Source organism: Caretta caretta, chromosome 9 (assembly GCF_965140235.1).
Source record: "Caretta caretta isolate rCarCar2 chromosome 9, rCarCar1.hap1, whole genome shotgun sequence".
Taxonomy (NCBI): domain Eukaryota; kingdom Metazoa; phylum Chordata; order Testudines; family Cheloniidae; genus Caretta; species Caretta caretta.
The window spans coordinates 7,207,486-7,230,041 of record NC_134214.1 but is presented as its reverse complement, the minus strand read 5'-3'; the positions used below and the strand labels follow the sequence as shown (position 1 = coordinate 7,230,041).

Genomic DNA, 22,556 nt, shown 5'->3' with positions numbered 1-22,556 from the left:
CATGAATAGGTCGGAATATGAACAAGAGGCTGCTCGGCAGCTCTCCAACACGAGTTTCTACAAGCCATTACCCTATGATCCCACTGAGAGTTACCAAAAGCAACTACAGCATTTGCTCAAGAAACTTCCTGAAAAAGCACAAGATCAAATCCGCACAGACACACCCCTGGAACCCCGACCTGGGATATTCTATCTACTACCCAAGATCCATAAACCTGGAAATCCTGGGCGCCCCATCATCTCAGGCATTGGCACCCTGACAGCAGGATTGTCTGGCTATGTAGACTCCCTCCTCAGGCCCTACGCTACCAGCACTCCCAGCTACCTTCGAGACACCACTGACTTCCTGAGGAAACTTCAATCCATCGGTGATCTTCCTGATAACACCATCCTGGCTACTATGGATGTAGAAGCCCTCTACACCAACATTCCACACAAAGATGGACTACAGGCCGTCAGGAACACTATCCCCGATAATGTCACGGCTAACCTGGTGGCTGAACTTTGTGACTTTGTCCTTACCCATAACTATTTCACATTTGGGGACAATGTATACCTTCAGATCAGCGGCACTGCTATGGGTACCCGCATGGCCCCACAGTATGCCAACATTTTTATGGCTGATTTAGAACAACGCTTCCTCAGCTCTCGTCCCCTAAAGCCCCTACTCTACTTGCGCTATATTGATGACATCTTCATCATCTGGACCCATGGAAAAGAAGCCCTTGAGGAATTCCACCATGATTTCAACAATTTCCATCCCACCACCAACCTCAGCCTGGTCCAGTCCACACAAGAGATCCACTTCCTGGACACTACAGTGCTAATAAACAATGGCCACATAAACACCACCCTATACCGGAAACCTACTGACCGCTATTCCTACCTGCATGCCTCCAGCTTTCACCCTGACCACACCACACGATCCATCGTCTACAGCCAAGCTCTGCGATACAACCGCATTTGCTCCAACCCCTCAGACAGAGACAAACACCTACAAGATCTCTGTCAAGCTTTCTTACAACTACAATACCCACCTGCAGAAGTAAAGAAACAGATTGATAGAGCCAGAAGAGTTCCCAGAAGTTACCTACTACAGGACAGGCCTAACAAAGAAAATAACAGAACGCCACTAGCGGTCACCTTCAGCCCCCAACTAAAACCCCTCCAACGCATTATTAAGGATCTACAACCTATCCTAAAGGATGACCCAACACTCTCACAAGTCTTGGGAGACAGGCCAGTCCTTGCCTACAGACAGCCCCGCAACCTGAAGCAAATACTCACCAACAACCACATACCACACAACAGAACCACTAACCCAGGAACTTATCCTTGCAACAAAGCCCGTTGCCAATTGTGCCCACATATCTATTCAGGGGACACCATCACAGGGCCTAATAACATCAGCCACACTATCAGAGACTCGTTCATCTGCACATCCACCAATGTGATATATGCCATCATGTGCCAGCAATGCCCCTCTGCCATGTACATTGGTCAAACTGGACAGTCTCTGCGTAAAAGAATAAATGGACACAAATCAGATGTCAAGAATTATAACATTCATAAACCAGTCGGAGAACACTTCAATCTCTCTGGTCACGCAATCACAGACATGAAGGTCGCTATCTTAAAACAAAAAAACTTCAAATCCAGACTCCAGCGAGAAACTGCTGAATTGGAATTCATTTGCAAATTGGATACTATTAATTTAGGCTTAAATAGAGACTGGGAGTGGCTAAGTCATTATGCAAGGTAGCCTGTTTCCTCTTGTTTTTTCCTACCCCCCCCCCCCCAGATATTCTGGTTTAACTTGGATTTAAACTTGGAGAGTGGTCAGTTTAGATGAGCTATTACCAGCAGGAGAGTGAGTTTGTGTGTGTATGGGGGTGGGGGGGAAGTGAGAAAACCTGGATCTATGCAGGAAATAGCCCGACTTGATTATGTAAAGAGTTGTCACTTTGGATGGGCTAGCACCAGCAGGAGAGTGAATTTGTGTGGGGGGGTGGAGGGTGAGAAAACCTGGATTTGTGCTGGAAATGGCCCACCTGTTGATCACTTTAGATAAGCTATTACCAGCAGGACAGTGGGGTGGGAGGAGGTATTGTTTCATATTCTCTGTGTGTATATAAAGTCTGCTGCAGTTTCCACGGTACACATCTGATGAAGTGAGCTGTGGCTCACGAAAGCTCATGCTCAAATAAATTGGTTAGTCTCTAAGGTGCCACAAGTACTCCTTTTCTTTTTGCGAATACAGACTAACACGGCTGTTCCTCTGAAACCTGTCACCTTCCATTAGAGGATCTCAGAGTGCTTTACACAGGCTAATAAATTAATCCCACAGTGCCCCTGCAACCAAGGGATCATTCCCACTTTACAGATGGAGAAATTGGGCACAGGCGGGTCACCTTGCCTGAGGTCACATAGGAAGTCAGAATAGATCCGATCTCTTAGCATTGTACGCAGTGGTGCAAGTCGATTTTAACTCTTACCGGTACGGTACTGACCCCTTGCCCCCACTCCCCCTCACAAAAAGTGTTCTGTGACTAGAGCCCTGTGGAGATACAAATTTATACCCGCGGATGCGGATATCTGCGGATAGAAATCGGTATCCACTGCACCGCAGGGCTCTCCTGGGAACCGCAGCGGTGAAAGGATCAGCACGTGAGGCCGCTGCTCCCAGGAGCCAGCGCCCCGCGCCGGCAGCTCTCCCGGCTTTCCTTGGTAGGTGACCTTTGACATCACGGAGAAAGTGGAAAGCAGTACATTAGAGCAAACTGAAAAGGTCACTATCCTGGCTTCTATACATATATTTACCTCCAGTGCAGTCTGTATCTCAGGCCTAAAGAAGCCCCCCTCCAACACCAATTTCAGAAGGCCAGTAAAAAGATTTCACCTGGTTTATTATGGGAGCCAGTACTAGGTCGTAGTGTTTTAGTGACTCAACAGCCAAGGGCACAGGAGTTACCCCGGCTCAGGTCCCCATTTTATGAAAAATCTGTTGCAAAAACAAAATAATGCAAACCCAACAAACCAAACCAAAAACACCTCCTGGGGGGCCAACGTTTTTCTAGCCTGATCTCAGCTCCAAGGGAGTATTTCTGGTAAGTGAAGAAAATCAGCCCAGCCATTTGGGGTACAAGGCTGAAAATAACTTGGTTTTTGAAGAGTTCTCCCATAACTAGAACTCTTTGCTCCTCCCCATTCAGACCTGTGCTGGCCTGCCTTCCTGAGCGAGAATGCAGCTATTCACACTTTTATAAGAAGCAGTGTTCCCAGGTGAGTGAGGCTGATACAACGCTTGGCCTCAGTTGGTATGCAGAGGCATATAGAGGGGAGGAAGTGCTTTTGATTGCTTCCTCACGTATTGTTAAGTAAACAATTATGTAGACAGATATTCAGTGAATACATATGGAAACAGCATTAATTCTGTGCCTCAGCGGTGACTGTGGCTATATTTCTTGTCTTCCTGACAGCTACTGGATACCCAGACTTCTACAGCTAAGGAGGAGGCTTTACATTTCTTCCTAAAGGATTCAGACTGAAGCTATTAATGGCTGTGGCTCAACACACAGGGATTTAGGTGTGGCCAACAGCAGCTTTAAAAGGATCGGTGCACACACATCTGTGCAATATGAAAAAAAATGACATCTGCTGATATTAGAGGACATGCAGCTCATTGATGAGAGCAGGAAGAGCAGGGAGGAGATTGATATTTTCTTACTCTGAAATCCTGGGACTGTTCAGAGAGATACTGACAGCACAAGAACCATACCACAACTAGAACAGTTTTGGACATTCAACCTCATTTCAGCACGAGCAGGAACGTTAGCCAGGATGCCAGGGGAACATCTGAACCTTCATTTGGAGAGTGCCCCGGGATCATCAGCTTCCACTTGGGCACAGAGCTGAAGTGTGCCTTGACATCTCTACCCAGTGCTGCTTCCATGATGACTGTTCACAGTACCCACAACACAGGGAGGTTGTGAGGATTCAGTAGTCACTATTTCTATAGCACCTGGAAAATAGAAACCTGCTGTTAAGTAGCAGGGCGTCAGACGAGAGGGCAGGGCTCTGCCTGGGAATGAACGCACCCTGGAGAGACAAGACGCTGGACACTTCTTATTAGGAAGTTTTCAGTGCTGACAGATTGAGAAGCTAAGCACTACCCGGGGCAAAGTCCTTTTAAAGAGCCCAGTTTCCTCAGAATGAAACTGCAGCAAGGTCTCTTCTGCATGGGAACAGCTACTCCACCGGCTGCTGCAGAATGCCTCCGGTGACTAAATCCATGTTGTGGGTTATGTCCTTTAGTCTTGTTTGCTGTAGCATGTACAAACCAAGCCCATATCTTATTAAAACAGGATTACATTTCCTTTGGAGTTTTACAGCGCAACATCTGGACTAATTCTGCCTGACAATCTAACATAAACTGAACCTGTGCAGCAGCCAGGAGGGCTGGTTTACCTTTACGCATGGTGGACAGAGTCAATTACCGGCCACGGAGAGCCAACAGTGGCAGAGGGTTACTCCTTGGCAGGTGGAGAATATACATCGGTTTGGGTACAGCCTGGTGCCAACTCAGTCAAATGGAAAACAAGAGTCTCTGCATCATAAGGCAGAACTCCATCCTGCTCAGTCACTTCCTTCCTTAGGGTCTGTCTTCACTGCAGAGCTAACTTGGGTCTTTATTCAGGTGTTGTCCCTAAGCCCCCTCCCACCGGAGTTTGGTGGTGCTTTAAACCCAGGCAAGCTGGCCTGGCTAGGTGTATAGGCTACAGGCCTGGTGCTGCTTTCACTCAGGCTGGTAACTCATCCACTTTGCAGTGAGGACTCAGGCTAAATCACTTGGGTGCAGAAAGTCCTCCAAAGCCTTCCCACAATTCCCCCAGGTGCCTGGAAGCTAGGGTGACCAGAAGTCCCGATTTTGGGGTCTTTTTCTTATATAGGCTCTTATTACCCCCCACCCCCGTCCCAATTTTTCACACTTGCTGTCTGGTCACCCTACTGGAAGCACAGGACCAAGTTCTCCAGGAAGAAAATAGAGCAGCTCAGTTTACCAAAGCACGAAGAACTATGGGATACGCCTCCAGAAGTCTTAGCAATACACACTAGCAAGGGCACAGTCACCAGGATATGGCTTTGCAATGTGGCTGCTCTCACCTGGGCTAGGCTAACCCAGGCTGATCACCTGAGTTGACTCTGAAGTGAACACATGGCCTTAGGTGACTGCCTACGACTAACGAATGCAATGCTGAGGCTTAGAGCCCTAATTTCACTTTGATTCTGAAATCCAAATAAGGCATTTAATAAGCTTCAGCCTACCAACTCTTAGTATAAACACTTCCTGTGTCCAGCACAGGACTTTGCAAACATATATGTTGATGTTTTGCATTATGAAATCCTGGGATTTGGTGGTGCTGCAGATTTGGAATTGGACACTAGCATGGGATTGCACTTTCGACAAACAATTTGCAACTGAAGCCAAATCAGAGAAACTGCTACCTAAGCGATCTCCCCAAACCACGCCAATCAACTAGTGCTGCCTCCATAGGGTTCATGACACTTGGCAACTGTGTGATACCGACAGGTGTATGCATGCAGCAGGATAGCTGCTTGCACAAATTATGTGCATGGACAGTTCTGAAAGTCTAAACTCAGAACACTGAGCTGAACATAACATCATGAAACTGCCAGCTCACCTGATTTACATCTGACAGGAAAATGACCCGTCTGTGCTAAAGTTCAGCAAGTCTGATACATATCTGTCAGGTGAGCTTAAAAAGTCACTGTTGCTGTATCAGCTGGTTTATACGTTATGTCCATATCACTTCTGAGAAGTGACTCTCTTGGTAAACAGGAATAAATACTAAGCAATGATGCTTTGCAAAAGTTCCGACTGCATCACACCCATGGCAGTCCAGAAGAGCAGCAATAAAAGCAGTGAGCTAATGTGTAAGTGATAAACGACTTGTTCAAACAATTCAATTACAATTACAGGCTTGCTCTCCTGATTTAAGTCTTGCTTCATAACTGCCTGTCTTAAATTCACTTTACGGAAAAACTGCAGAAGAGAGCTTGGTAACACAAAGAGCATTATTCATCAGCAGCTCGTGAGTGTCAGAACTGGATATACCTTGGCATTTGGGAATGCTAGCATTTTAGGCTATGTCATAATGTACCACTCACCATTGTTCTATGTGTAGAAAGGATAGTCATTTTTATGTTTCAGTGGCAGATATTTTTCACTTGCTGTCCTAAAGAGTTGTGTAATGCTGCCCAAAGGTGGCCCCATTCACTGATGCTTGAAGTGCTCCCTGTCTAGTTTGTATATCAGCAGTGTCTGTAAATCTCTTTGGGATCCTTGGAAATGCAAAATGATCAATATACTATCACTGCTTCAGGAAAAGGTCTCTAAGTGTGTTTCTATTTGAGATCCTGTTCTCTTGGGGTTAGAAAGCTACTCCAAAGATAACATACAAAGCCCCACCACAAATTCATAATCCTGACACAAATCCAAACCATGGTGAGGAATTAAAATGAAATTCATTGGAAAAATGGAAGTTGATATATTGGAGGAAAAGTCATCCATAATGGGAGGGAGAGACCTGGAAACCAGTATAATGCTGAAAGACTGAGGTGATCACGGACAGCACATTAGATCGGAGCTTGCAATGTGCTATGTAAGCAAAACACACCACTGCAAATATGGGGTGCCTAATCAGATGCATCTTGTCACAGACAGACAGCACCTCTCTTTTATGTCTCTGGGTAACAGGGGACCTGGAACACTGCGCTCCTTCTGAGAGAGCTGTGCCAACTGGACAGACTTCAGAGGAATGGAAAATAATTAGGAATCTGGACGTACTATGCATAGGCACTCAGAGAGTAGGATGGTGGATGCCATGTAAGTGCCTGCCTGGATCGACAGATAGTACACAGAAAAGATGTCTGATCTCTGTGCTGATTACAGCAAATACAGGAGACAGTTTTTCTTGCACTTAATTTCTTCCATAGGATCAGCCATAAGTCAAATGATCTCTGGGTTCCTACTACTCTAAGGACAAATTTTCCAAAGTCTACTCAACCTCCTTCTTTGGAGTGTCCTCCTTCATGTTGCCAGTCAGTCTCCCATTACAGCTCTTGTGTTGGGGAGAAAGCCTACAATGGCTGTCCTACTGCATCCCTTGAAAACGGTTGGAAGGGGCCTTTTCAGTACAGTGCAACTATCCACACGGTCATGGCTGGGGTGTGGGCGGCCAGGCCTAGTGGGTGGAGCCAGCCTCAGAAAGTTGCAGCCAGAGCCCAGGGTCAGAGACAGAATCAGAAGCCAGGCAAGGAAGGAGGGCTGGAACAGGGCAGGAAGAAAGCAGGAGCAGGGTTGGGGCAAGGCTCGGAAGCAAGGTTTGTCATAGCTGCTGGCTGGGGATCTGCCTAGTTGCACCGACAATGTCCGGGTGTCCCCAGCAGGCTTAAGCAGTGCGCCTGGAGTAATCAAACAGGGAGCAGGCCTATCGGGATCCCTGTGGGCGCACATCCTTTGGTGCTTGGGCCCACAAGTCTCACAGCCGGCCAGCCACTGTCAATTAGAGCTCGCCCAGGGAGCAGCAGAGCTGGGTACTAGACCTGCAGATCCTTACACAAATCCCTGTACTGGGGGTTGCCATCTCTGTACTGGAAGGGAAAATATTTGCGGTCACAGGCTGTGGCTCACTTGAAACACTGATATATCTGCAGTGGTTGTGGGTGGGGGCCGAGAAGAGACAGTGAAACAAGGGGCTAGGCCAATATGACCCTGCATCCCCTTACCTCCTGTTACATTGTTAGGCTACATCCTTTACAGCACGAGAGACTCTCAACACAATGTGAGGATAGTCTCAAAGCCTATACTCCACCTCCCTCACCTACAACCCCACCACTGGCTGCAGTCACATTGTAGCACTCACTCTTAGCAGGGACGCTGTCTTTTCCCTGGACACGACATCTTTTGTGCCTTGAGGGAGCGGACAATGACTTTATGCAGAACTTCAAGGAAGAGCTTTGGTTTTGTGTTAGAGAGGTCGTTAACCAAGATTACGCCAGGTTTTTAGTAGCACACTTTTCCTTTCAAAGGCACTCCTAAAACTGGAGCGTATCAAAATTCACCAATCCCCTCCGTGCATTGTTAGTTCTGACATGCTGTAAAGAATTAGGTCTAACCTGACATTCTGTAAAGGGACCACAGCATTGTGTCCAATAGCTGCATTTTAGATACCATTTCTCTCTCTCACAATCACACACACCACCCCCCCTCTAAACCCACAGGACAACAGAAGCTAGCTAACTCCCAATAGAAGGAATCTGTGGGACCAGAAAAACGTACTGTGCCCCCCCCCCCCCGAAAAAAGAAAAAAAAAAAACCTAAAGGGAAGGGGTTCTTCATAGCACAGAGCCTGGGGAGTTGCCCCCAACTCTGGGAGATGTGCAATGCAACACGAATGGAAACGCATCATCAGACATTGGAGGAAGGGGCTAAGATAGGAAATGTAGAAACACAAATTGCCAATTTATAAGTAGCAATCGCCGGAGTTTCATGGTCAGAACAAAGATGAATCAGGCCACACTCCCCTTGACCAGGCGTTCGTGTGCACATACACAGAGCATGTTGTTCACCCTGTCACAATTTCAACCCCCTCCTCATTTCAGGAGAGCACAGCACTCCCATTTGGTAACTTGATCAGTACCATGGCACAGGCAGGTCTGCTCCCCTTTGGAATGAAAACTATTTATGCCCATTAGGGTGAATGAAATAACATGGTTTAAAAAAAGGAAAGAAAACTGTTTCCACCTGAGTGAGGCTGCCTGGTTTTCTCTGGGGCCTGGGAGGAGGGATGGAAGGTACTCGGGGTGCACAAGTGCTGAGAAGGAGTTTGACGGACAGCTGGACAGAGGGGAGGGTGCGGGAGAGATTGTTTTGTGACCGTGGGAAGTGGGGAGAAGCAGTACTGTCACTTTTGATGATTGCTTATTTGTTGTCTGTCTGGATCTGTCTCTATTTTAGATTGTAAAATTCTTATGGGCAGGGACTACCTCTAAGTCCCTATTTAGACATTGCCTACCACAGTGGGGCCTCACCTTAGTTGGGGCATGTAGATGATATGAGAATACAAACAAATAATAATAATGGCTTGGAGAGTGGGGGGAAAGCCCTTCAGTCCAGCAGGGAGCTGCCTGAGACTGCCAGATGTATTTTCTTTCTTGGCCCAAAGTATTTCAATCCAAGGTGAAAGGCTGGCACGTTAATCTGCCAGTACACCAGGACGTCCACAACCACCAGCCTCTTAACTGACATTCACAACATTACTTTAACCCAGGGCTACGCTTAAGGACTTTTATTTTACCCAAAGGAGCTAACATAATAATGAAACAATTACAGTTTAAATTGCGAAGAAGCAGCCAGATGGGAACCTTCATGGATGAAGTCTCATGTTTGAAACCCAGGGTTCCCTGGAGCCACGGGTTCCAACTCCACCCTGGTTGGTTCAGCCTGCCATCATCTCCAGGAAGCACAGTGAAGTCCTATGCAGTCTATTGGGCTTATGTAGCTAGGGACAAAGAGAAGGGTCCAACCCAGAGATCCACTCTGTTCTTCATGCCCATTTAATATCCCTCAGTATTCTCATATCCGTGGGGCCTTGCCTTCCACTGTTGTGCTGGGTGCTATGCCCCAGCTGGTTTCCACCATCCCATCTCAGGGGTGCCGCTCTGTGTGACATAGTCTCTAAAGCCTTGTGGGACTCCTCGGGATGAAAGGCAGTGTGAAAATATAAGCTACCTATTTTGGGTTCCAGCTTCCCTAATGCATTTTGCCCATAAATATGCAATAATTGTAAATGTCCCCAGTGAATAGGTGATTTATATAGAATACACAGCAACTGACCCATAGCCACAGTGCTGAAAGCACGACAATGGGATAGCAGCTGCAGTGAGGAGTTAATGAAAATTTAACATAATGTTATCTTAAGGGCAACAAATTCCAGTACATCACCCTTGGTGAGAGCCTGCATGGTGCTTGCACTTCTAAGTCTAGGTAATTTAGAAAATGTAATTACTTTGGTAATTACACTTTTAGGCTAGAGATTTTAGACATATGACTCCTTTGTTCAGCAAATGCAAGGTCACTATACACTGCTCTCTGCTGCTCACCTCCGGTCAGAGCAGGGTTAGCCATCTCAAGGAGGGACTCGAGTCTTTGGACGAAGAAGCATCACAGCATCATGGGTCCCTGCCTGAATGACTGAGAACGTTCACAGAGAACTCAAGAAACAAAAAATTGTGGATACAGATGGAACAACACTTTAAAGCGTGGAAGGCTCCCTTATATGGAGGGACCATTTCCACTTCCCATCTCTAACCAACTACACAGCAATCAGACTTATGCTGTCCTGTTGCAACTCTTTGTTATCATCACTTGTTACAGCCTCATCCCTAACACTCTGAAGCTAGTTGCTCTAGGTCAGCGGTTCTCAAACTTCATGGCACTGGGACCCCCTTCTGACAACAAAATTACTACACGACCCAGAGAAGGGGGACCAAAACCTGAGCCCAAGCCTGAGCCCCACTACCCCGGGATGTGGGAAGCCAAAGCCTGAGAGCTTCTGCCCCAGATGGTGGGGCTGAAGCCGAAACCTGAGCCCCATCATCCAGGGCTGAAGCCGAAGCCTGAGCCCCACTGCCCAGGGCTGAAGCCTTCGGGCTTTGGCTTCAGTCCCGGGCCTGAGCAAGTCTAACGCCAGCCCTGCTGACCTCATTAAAATGGGGTCCTGACCCACAGTTTGAGAATCACTGCTCCAGGCGAAGCCAAGCTACAGGAGACATACTTACAACTTCTGTCTGGCGCCCTCACATAGACACAGAATATTGGCAACATTTCTCTCATGGTCCAGAAACACTCAGACACTGTCTACACACAAATTGTAACGTTTTTACTGTGCCAGTAGAGTTAAAGTAATACAGGCTTCCTGGTGGGGATGCAGTTATGCCCTTATCCAAGTATTTCTCCCGATATAGCTTGCTCCTTATTAGCTGTGTGTGGACCAGGCCTAAAAGTCTGCACTCTGAAACTGCAAAGGGAAGATTGTGACAGTCATGTTAAAACTGTAGGTAATAGTCTAAGAAAAGGGGTAAGCTTTGAGAACCGGGGGTTTTTCCTCCCAGCATGACTGACCAGGCTGGCAAGGGAGGAGAAAATGAGACCGATACAAATGCTTGTCTGTTTTACTGTCAATTAATCCAATGCAAAACTTCTTGCTGTTAACCAAGGCACAGAGCACATGAAGTTACCATACTCTGCCACCATCATTACTGGACAGCACAAAAGTAGCTCTCCTCAGAACTGAGCTTACATTCTGATAAAGGAGCATCTTCCTGGCAAGGAAAGGGCAGCTGTATCACATGCACAGAGACTTATTACTAAGCTTCAAAGACTTACTTTTTCCTCCACGTTCCAATATATTTTGCAAGTATTCTCCATTCTCCTGGTCTGCACGTACAGGGCCCAGAGGGGTAAACATCTTCTTACAATACAAAATGATCCCTGATAACTCATGTGTTATGGCTTTCCTTAAGGAATGGAAATCTTGATCCTCACCCACTGTCACTAGTTAAATGACCTATGCAGTACAGAACCAATACCACATGGGAGATAGAACTGGAAGAAATATTTTATTTGGGACCATCTGAAACAATTACACTAGGTCTGGCTATAGATCTTGCATCAGTTGCTATACAACCAGTCTTGGCTATCACGTTTTATATAATCACAACCGGTAGCAGCCTGGGTGTCTCAGATGCTAAACCTGCCAGAAACACAGGTCATAACCATACATCTATGAATCAATAGTGCTCAGCATATTTCAGTTACTTTCACCATTCAACGCATCTGATTCCTTTTCTACTCAGACAGGCAAAGTGGCTAAAAGAAAGAAGCTTTTCAAACTGAAATGCTATTGGCCTCAGATTTTAAAGAAAAGAGCCCCACAGCCCCAGAAGTTTCTTACAACCATGGCACATGTGCACACAAAAGAATGTGGAAAGGAGGCAGAAAATAGGGCTGTTGATTTTCAAGATATATGCTAGACAATTAGAAGTGCTGGATTTATAAACATCCTTTAAAAAAAAAAAACAAGCCAGCCAACAGGTCTAATAGTTTTATGTTTTCCCCACTGCCCATTGTGTGCAATCCCCTCCTAGAAGCTTGTAAAACAAATATTCTTTCCCTGTGGATTTGATCCCATTGCGTTTAACCAGCACATTTCCCTATTTTTCTAGTGGAGCTGTCGTTACGGAGTCTTTGTATTTATACTTCCTGGGCTGAGCTGTTTAGTGGATAGCTTTGTGCACAGGCCTTGTAAACTGCTGCTACAGAGATGGAAGGAGGGTGGGGGTGTCCCTCTTTCAAAAAAATGTCCCCTCTTTAAATAAATACACACACATACATAAAAGGGTTCTCCGCTTAAAAAGAGATTGATTTTGTTTTAAATGATATTTCAGCAATTGTTCTCCAGATCCTTTTAAGGCTGTCCAAAAGCAGGCTAAACTCCTGAATGGATTGCCCTTTAACAATTTTCTATACTCCCTTCTTCTAAGTTAAACTTCTAAATTTGGAGAAAAATATAATTCCTGGGTGGGGGTGAGACATGGTGAATTTCTGATACCCTGGTATTCATGACAACTTACCCAGCATGACAACAGAGACATCCTAACCTGGATTGCTGTTGTCAATTTGATAATCAGAATGTGATTTGAACTAAAAACATCTCGGGTGCCAACTCACTACAGCAGCTAGTAAAAAGATGCAGGAATACCTGGAAATTGAGGAGACTCTGCTCCAGTTTGGATATCATGAGGTGTCTTATAAAAACAGGGTGCATGGCTATACTAGGATTTCAGAGAGCACACATGGCAAGCCAGGAAGTGAATCTGCATGTGTGTTTGAGCAGAGAAAGAACAGGTGGTGGGAAGAAGATGAGACGTTACCTCCATGACATCAGAATCACCCCAACACAAAGTATCCCAGAAATTCAGAGCAAACACTCCTTAATTGGAGAGCGCAGGGCAGATTTTCTTGAGCGCCCAGCAGCTAACAGCTGCCATGTAGATAACTAAAGATTTGAGAATGTGGGTGCTGTGCACTTTGGAAGATCTGGCCTCACTTTTGCCCGACACATTTGTGCATGAGGCCTCTACAAGTCACTCCCCGTCTTAGGGCTAGGCTGAAAGCTACTGTAATCTACATTTAAGTAGTACAAGCAGTTCTGATCCTTCTGCCAATGAAAGGGAATGTGGGGCACATCAACAGTGAAATTTTCTTTCAGGTGCCCCTTCCTATCTGCCCTGTGTACAATCATCTGCGGGACTTACTTGTTGCTGTCCCGATACTGATAGATATAACAGCCTTGAGGCATCCCGCTTTCCTTGTCCAATGTAAACGAGAGCTTCAGCTGCAAAGGGGGAAAAAAAGAAAAGAAAAGAAAAGCAAATTTAGGCTGAGTTCTCACTCACTACAGCAACTTCATGAAAGGCTTGTGGGAGAAAGCAAGCTCACCAAGACTGACACGCAAACACTGTGGCCTGGAATATAACATGGGGTTCCAAACCTCAGTGAAAAGTCACATGCATTGCAGAAAAGCTCTCTCTTTTTCCACCCTTTGTTACTATAAAGTGTTTGTGGTTCCTCTGAAATGTATGGGTCATAACGGTTCACCCCTCCAAACCCACCCACACACACATCCCTTCACCAAAGCTATTGCGGTTCTCCTCAGACACTAAAGAAATGAGTGTTCTCCATCAGCAGCTGTAGTTCCCACGAGCCTCTTTCTCTGAAAGCCTTCCCGGCTTCAACTCATTCCTCCAGTGCATTAGAACAGAGGAGAAACCACAGAGGGAAAGGTGACAGATTTTTCCTTCTGGGCAGAGTTATTAAAGAGCTGTTAGGAGGGTTTGTAGTTTGGACCAGTGTCCAGCAGGAGGCTAGGATGTGACCTGGAAAGCTGCTTCCATTGCAACTCCAAGATGGGATTCGGTAAGAGTTTTCAGATTTCATATGTAACCTAGTCCAGTTTTATTTAAGGGGGAAAAAACTAATCCTGTTTCAACAGCAGTCAGAACAAAAGGAGTTCTGTAGGGAGAATGGGTTCTCTATATCCTAAGTCACCAGAAAACAGAATGGGGCTGACCTTTCAAATACAGAGGTATGGCTTCGGCAGTCCGGGGGGTCCCTCTTGATCCAAGTAGAGGCGGCTCTGATCAAGAGTAATCATCACGTGCTGTACCCAAGAGGTGGGTGGCAGCATTCGTCTCTATTTACAACAGTTAGGTGCAGACCTCATGCTCCTGGCAAATCACTTCTGTTTCCCCAGCCTGGCAAAGTTTGGAGACCCCAACGTGTATTGTGCACTTTGGACAGGATACGCAGTGTGCTTTGGAGAAAATAGTGATGGTATTTATGTACCAGGGCCCAGATTTTTAAAGGTATTTGGGCACCAAACTCCCATTGAAACCAGGAGCTGGGTGCCTAACTATGTTTAGAAATCTAATCCCAGGTGGGACTGCTTTAGTTTTGATCTAGGCTGAATGGAGTAATATTAAAGAAGGGGGCCCATGAACACCTGGATGCTGAAGGACACTTGAAATGAATTGGGGAGCCCATCTCTTTTATAAAGGCTTGACCCACAGAATTTGAAGTGAGTTTATTATGGTGGGTCTGCTCTTTTTAAATGCAGGGAGATGAAGAGCCCACTGCTAAGCCACTGCATTTATTTACAAATTCCTCTGACTTACGAACTCCAAGGAAATTGCTACTGAAAATTAACTGCCTATTAGGGAGAAAACGCTGTATTAAAACTTTGTTTTACCAGTAAGCTGTTAACACAACCGAAGTTCTGGATCATTAGCTGTTGTACAGATTTTTCCTTCTTGACAGGATAACAAATACAAAGTAATACCGTGTGCTCTTTCACAGATAAAACTGAAGCTGCTGAAAACTCAGTCATCACTGATCCTGAATAGAGAATGAAGTACAAGGCTGAGATCTAATCCACCCAAACTGCTGCATGTCTTGCAGTTCCATGCCAGGTGACTGAAATACACTCCCCCTTAGTTATTTCCTGTGCACATCGCTATCCCATGCATACTCCTTGGACTTACCGGTAAATAAACACATCCTTATTTTGCGTCAATCCATGTAATAAGTGCCATAAGAATGGCCCTACTGGGTCAGACCAAAGGTCCATCTAGCCCAGTATCCTGTCTTCTGACAGTGGCCAGTGCCAGGTGCCCCAGAGGGAATGAACAGAACAGGTCATCATCAAGTGATCCATCCCCCGTCGCTCATTCCCAGCTTCTGGCAAACAGAGGCTAGGGAAACCATTCCTGCCCATCCTGGCTAATAGCCATTGATGGACCAAATGCCATGTTCCATATACTCCTATTTCCTGTGAGTAGCTACTTTTCTAGGGACATAGTTATCTTACTTCTAGCAGCAAATTTCTAAGACCCACCTGTGGAACAACTAGAGTGTAGTGGACTGAGTAAGGAGTTGGGAGCTGCCAGAAGAGAAACAGGTTTTATTTTCAATTGTGCCGGTTTAACCAAAGCTTCCCTGTCTTTGTAAAACAATTAGGCCCTGACTTGGGGAATCCATATCCTGAGCCAAACTAATACCAACTATCCCTGGCCACAGCTCCACACAAGCCCTGAAGAATCTGGAAAAGTGGCAGTAAATCACATTTCAGGTTTATTTTGAGGGAATACAGCAAGGAAGGTGCAAAATTGTATGTCTAATTTCAATCAGCCTTGACAAACCAAATCCGATGGGCACCAATTGACATTGTTATGAAGTCTGTTCAGGTCATTCCTGGATCGACAGCCTTGAGAACTAAGCTACCCTCAGTGCTTACATTTTGCCCTGTCACAATTCTGGTTAACTAAATCAGCCTCTCTAGTACTGCACAACTAACCTTCCTTTCTCCAGCAAGACTCACTGCTGGGAACCATGTCAAGGTTCCTTCCCCACTCTGAACTCTAGGGTACAGATGTGGGGACCTGCATGAAAACCTCCTAAGCTTACTTTTACCAGCTTAGGTTAAAACTTCCCCAAGGTACAAACTATTTTACCCGTTGCCCTTGGATTTTCGCTGCCACCACCAAACGTTTAACCGGTTACTGGGAAAGAGTTGTTTGGAAACGTCTTTCCACCCAACCCTTGCACCCCACTTCCTGGGGAAGGTGTGGTAAAAATCCTCACCAATTTGCATAGGTGACCACCGACCCAAATCCTTGGTTCTTAAGAACAATGAAAAAACATTCAGTTTCTGAAAAGAATAATTTTAACAGAAGTAAAAAGAATCACCTCTAGAAAATCAGGATGGTAAATACCTTACAGGGTAATTAGATTCAAAACATAGAGAATCCCTCGACGCAAAACCTTAAGTTACAAAAAGACACAAAGACAGGAATATCCATTCCTTTCAGCACAGCTCATTTCCTCAGCCATTTAAAGAAATCATAATCTAACGCATATCTAGCTAGATTACTTACTAAGTTCTAAGACTCCATACCTGTTCTGTCCTCGGCAAAAGCATCATCCAGACAGACCTACTGACTGCTATTCCTACCTACATGCCTCCAGCTTTCACCCAGATCACACCACACAATCCATTGTCTACAACCAAGCTCTACGATACAACCACATTTGCTCCAACCCCTCAGACAGAGACAAACACCTATAAGATCTCTATCAAGCGTTCTTACAACTACAATACCCACCTGCTGAAGTGAAGTAACAGATTGACAGAGCCCGAAGAGTACCCAGAAGTCACCTACTACAGGACAGGCCTAACAAAGAAAATAACAGAACGCCACTAGACGTCACCTTCAGCCCCCAACTAAAACCTCTCCAAAGCATCATCAAGGATCTACAACTTATCCTGAAGGACGACCCATCACTCTCACAGATCTTGGGAGACAGGCCAGTCCTTGCTTACAGGCAGCCCCCCAACCTGAAGCAAATACTCACCAGCAACCACACAACAGAACCACTAACCCAGAAACCTATCCTTGCAATAAAGCCCGTTGCCAACTGTGTCCACATATCTATTCAGGGGACACCATCATAGGGCCTAATCACATCAGCCACACTATCAGAGGCTCGTTCACCTACACATCCACCAGTGTGATATATGCCATCATGTGCCAGCAATGCCCCTCTGCCATGTACATTGGTCAAACTGGACAGTCTCTACGTAAAAGAATAAATGGACACAAATCAGACGTCAAGAATTATAACATTCAAAAACCAGTCGGAGAACACTTCAATCTCTCTGGTCACTTGATTAGAGACCTAAAAGTGTCAATTCTTCAACAAAAACAGACTCCAATGAGAGACTGCTGAATTGGAATTAATTTGCAAACTGGATTCAATTAACTTAGGCTTGAATAGAGACTGGGAGTGGATGGGTCATTACACAAAGTAAAACTATTTCCCCATGTTTATTTCTCTTTCCCTCCCTCCCCCCCACCCCCCTGCACTGTTCCTCAGATGTTCTTGTCAACTGCTGGAAATGGCCCACCTTGATTATCATTACAAAAGGTTCCCTCCCCCCCCCTTCCTGGTAATAGCCCACCTTACCTGATCACTCTCCTTACAGTGTGTATGGTAACACTCATTGTTTCATGTTCTCTGTGTATATAAATCTCCCCACTGTATTTTCCACTGAATGCATCCGATGAAGTGAGCTGTACCTCACGAAAGCTTATGCTCAAATAAATTTGTTAGTCTCTAAGGTGCCACAAGTCCTCCTTTTCTTTTTGCGAATACAGACTAACACGGCCGCTACACTGAAACGTGCTGGGAACAAGCTCACTCAAGGAGACAAGGAAGGAAGAAAAAAGTTTGGGAAGAGAAACCACCTTGTTTTCATAGAACACAGCCAGACAGAGATTTCTGGTCACTCCAGGGGAAAGCCAACTGCTAAGTGAGCTACCAGGTATGGAAGAGTAAGCCCTAGACTGTCCAAGGCAGCAGCTGTAGGAGTGCACCCCAGTGCTTGAGGGTGCTGAGTCAAGTGGGACCTACCTAAACTGGCCAGGACAGGCTAAGTTTGACAATATGCATTTAGGCTTTTGTTAAGTTTAACCCTTTTCTCTCTGCTTCTGGTGTTCCTATGGATAAATAACCGATACTCTTTTGAGGAAGCTGATCCCTGTCACTGCATTTACCAGCTGGTTGTAGCTCCCAGAGAGGACTCTGCACCAGGAGCCACACTCAGCTGGACCTGCTGGAGGTGATATGGTTAGAAAACAGGGATTGGGGGGTGGGGGTGCTGTAATCTGGTCATCCGGACAGAAGTGGGGTGGATTGCAGGATTCCACTCTGAGAGAAGTGCAGGTCACTTGAAAGAAATGCCCAAAGATCCCAGGTACCCACGGCTCACCCCTTAGCTGTAACAGTTGATAGTAGATGTATGCTAAAGCGGGTGTGGAAAGGGAATGGCTCCTCTGCTGACCTGTTGCAACAGCACTTGCTAAAGGCTAGAATGCAGCAGTAGCTGAACAAAGAGCATTGTCAGAGGGCAGAGTGAGAGGATAAGGGCTGGGCAGCTCTTTGCACTTTCCAGTTGGTCACCACTGCCAACAAGAAAAGGGCCTCGTCTGCTTCTGCATCCGTAGCAATAATGCTCTGGCCAAGCCCTCAATGGGGAGTTGTGTGCGAATCTGCACACGCGGGGTTGGGGGGTTTACACTGGATTCTGGCTAAATTCTGGTGTTTGTGGGGGAGTAGAGGTGGGCAAAAAGCCAAAAATAAGAAGGGAGAAAAGCTACGAGATTCAACAGGGCTAGAAGAACCAGCTGAGCACTGTGGGATGCAAACTGTCTCTCGCACAGAATTTGTGAGCCTAGCCTTAGTGGACTGCAATACACTGTCCATGAGGACCTTAATGCTGGATTACTGGTTTCCCTTCTCCATTTAAACCATTCTAAAAAGACAAATCTATAACTGGAGGCATGAGCACAAACCCTGATGACTTTTAGTGGGAGATCGTATCGGACAGTCCCATCAACTTCCAGTGGGCCCTGTGCTTCTAGTCACGTAGGTGCTTCTGCAAATCCCATCCGTACATCTTTAGATCTTCTCACAGCTACAGCAAATCTACAGGTACTTCCTAACGAACGCCACAGAGAACCAGCTGCATGGGCTATGTCTGCCCGTGCAGGCTCACTCAGAGACAGACTGTCGGAGTAAAATAGCCAACAATGTGGGAGAGGGCTTATTTTAGAGCAGAGTTGGACTTTTTATACCTCCACTTACATATATAATTCAGCAGACATACCAAAATATCTCACAAAATCCACCTAGAGTATCAGTATACCCATTTCTCAGACTGGCAAACTAAGGCATTGGTAAACCAAGTTAAGTGACTCGCCCAATGACACACACAGGCAGTGGCAGAGTCGGAAATAAAACTCACACATGCTTTCTCCTAGTCCCTATGAAGATCCCTGACACCAGACAACATGGTCCTTACTATTTTGTCCTATATAACCATCTTCTCCATTCACTCCTGCCCAAAACCCATTAACTAAATAGTAGGAATTCTATTGATTAACTGAATTAAGAAAGTCAAATGGGAGGTTGGGGAGATTCACTAGTACAGTAGATGTCCCTGGGCAGATTATCTGCATTATCATTCATCCCATCTGATTTGCTCTACAACTGCAGAGATGTCACTAGACATCCAAAGTACAGAACCCAAATGTGACACAACCCCCGCTCTTTGTCCATTTGACAGCCTTGCTACAGGTCTCTGAATCTGCTCCCCCCATCCCGCTCCTCATCAGAATCCAGAGACTTGCAGTGCAACCGATGAACAAACAGGAACACAAAACACGGAAAGGCCACCCATCTCCAAACAAAAGCCTCCTGTCTTTGTGCCTGCGGGGAATGTTTCCTACAAGTTCCGTGTGACCCTGTCATGGTGACCAAGACCCCCTCAGAGCAGGCAATTTCTGGATTATGCATTTGCAATCCCTCGGCTTTATCACACGCCTTCCGGCTCACTGGGGAAAGGAGGAGGGCGTTAGCAAATGTCTCATCCATCTGTATTCTTGTGCGATTTGGCTTGCACTGCCCCCTTCAGCTATCAGACCCTTGAAATCCATGGACTAACAAAGGACTGTGTCCAGTTCAATTGCTCTCCACACAAAGAAAGCCTCTTCGCGCTATGTGGGCGAATTCCGTGAGAAAGGGAGCTGGAATGTGGCATTACTGAGAACAGAACCTTACCTACCAAACCAGCCTCATCAATAATGAAGATGTCTGAGGGGTAGGGAGGTATGTGAATAAGAGCTGTCAAAAGAAGTGGTAGGGCTCCTGGGTGGATATAGTGCTGAATAGCCTCTCTCGCCATTAGCAGAGACAATTGTAATGCCCCTGACAAAAGTCAAGAGGCGGTTCACAGAAGCCAGAGATGGAGGAGATCTCTCTGATCAACATCATGCTCAACAGAGGACACTGTCATGCAGAACACCTAGCCCACTCTATCGCTGCAAAACCCACTTGTGCACCACCACAGCTCCCTGGATTGCTAAATACTCCCCTGCTCTCTATTTCTGTCACCGTGGAGGGGAAACCAGAGTCAGTCGAGAAAGGGGATGTTCTCCGATTCCTGCCCTGCCTTCCATCAGAAGATCTCAAAACTCCATACAAACGATTAAAGCCTCAACTTGCATCCCAGGCGGGAAAGGATTAGAACGCCTCTTACAAAGAGCAGGAGAAAGATACGTCCAGGCAGAGACAAGAATAGAGCCCTGCATTTCAACAAGAGGCAGTGTTGCCCAGTGGACAGTGCACTGGATTGGGATTAAGGAGAGCTGGGTTCTATTGTGCCCGGCTCTGCTATTGGCCTCAATTCCCTCCCTGCACTTGTTGCCTTACCTGTGAAATGGGAAAGTGATACTCACACTCCTTTGCAACGTGCTTTGAGCTCGAGGGCTGAAAAGCTTATAAGAGCGCTAGGTTTTACTATTATTTTACTATTATTTTATAACTCCATGTTCCCAGATCTCACCCTGCCCCCCCTGAATTCTCTGCCCTCCAGTCACAGGCAAGGCAGGGGCATTTTCTCTTGGACCAAAGATTTCTAGTTCTTCCTACTGCCCACCCAGACAGGCATCACCCTCCTCTGGCTGCATCCCTCCAGCATTCTGGGCGGGGACTGCTTCTATCTGTGTCGGTACAAAGTTCAGCACAACAGGGACCCAGGATCCTGACTGGGGCATCTGGGTGCTGCAATACTAGAGAGATTTATTAATAGTCAGCATAACTGTTCTGTTCACACCACCCCGTACGGGACCACTCCCTCTAGTTTGTTCAGCAGTGCAGCCGCTAGCAGAGCCTGGCAGAAACAAAGCTGAATTCATGAGGACGTGGGGATATCAGCTCCTATTTTCAGGCAGGTTCCTGCCTCGTTCCAATTTGCTCACACAGGGGAATTCACTCCTGTGCTGCAGCCCCTTTGCACCAACAAAACATTGGCGCAGAGAGGGAACAAGACTCTCCAGGGGATGCTCACAGCGCAGTAGACCCATTGTGGGAGTCTCAAAGCTGCTTTTGCCAGCTCCACACCACCCACTTCCTGCTGGAGGCCCGGGTGGGCCACAGGCAGATGAGGGGCCGTTGAAGGTGTAGGGGGTCTTGCGGTCTGGTGGTTCTGTGCCACTGTAGTGGCCCGTAAGGGTCTTTGCAGGAAGGTATAATTTAGGCTGCCCTATCCCACGCCAGGGGCTTTCCCTTTGTCCCTGGCCCAAAGACCCCAAGACTCGCTGTGGTTTTGACAATTCAGCCAGCAGCTGTCCTCATTTTTAATCGAAAGGTTTAGACCTGCAGCAATTACAAGCCCAGGCATGTAACCGAGCCAGGAAGCTCAAATCAGGATTAAGGGTTAGGAAGGAGCAGCCTTCCGGCTTCTGAAACTTTGCCAGAACCTATACTGCCTTGACTAGGCGAATGTTTGCACCCATTGAGAAATGGTTTGGCTTGGCACCTCTTTGTTCCCAGTCCTTGGCTCTCACCAGAGACCTTCTGTCATCTGACAGAGAGGGGAGGTTTTTCAGATGCACGCCCCATGCCAGAGATGTAGTATCAATTCAGCTTAAATAAGCAGGTCAAACGTTTCAAGTTTCCCAGTCCTGGAACAATTTAGGGGGCAGATTCTGCCACGCCTAGTTCCGTCAAGTAGGAGCTTAGTGTGCAAGTAGCTCCACTGAAATCAGTGGGAATGCTCAGGATTCCCCTGAGCAAGAGTCTGAGGAGCAGAACGGTGTCCGAAAGGCACAGAAACATCACTGATTCCAAGGTTATATGAAAAAGAATAGAACAGAGTCTCCTGAATGTTTTGGCCCGTGTTCAACTCTGCCAGCGTTACCACGGCATGCCCCTCCCCGTGCCTTGCTTTTATCAACAAGAAAGAGGTGACTTCAGTACTGCCCTATTATCAAGTAAGGCCAAGAACTGGTAC

At 46.4% G+C, this 22,556-nt stretch overlaps 1 protein-coding gene across 3 annotated transcripts in view; it reads right to left on the bottom strand.

The window, feature by feature from the left end:
* DIS3L2 (DIS3 like 3'-5' exoribonuclease 2) overlaps positions 1 to 22,556 on the bottom strand; it is a 282,912-nt gene that overhangs the window by 53,313 nt on the left and 207,043 nt on the right. For all 3 annotated transcript variants that reach the window (XM_048863668.2, XM_048863662.2, XM_048863667.2), the window contains one exon: positions 13,402 to 13,481. In XM_048863668.2, coding sequence (XP_048719625.2) covers positions 13,402 to 13,481 — 80 coding nt within the window. The remainder of the gene's footprint in view (positions 1 to 13,401; positions 13,482 to 22,556) is intronic.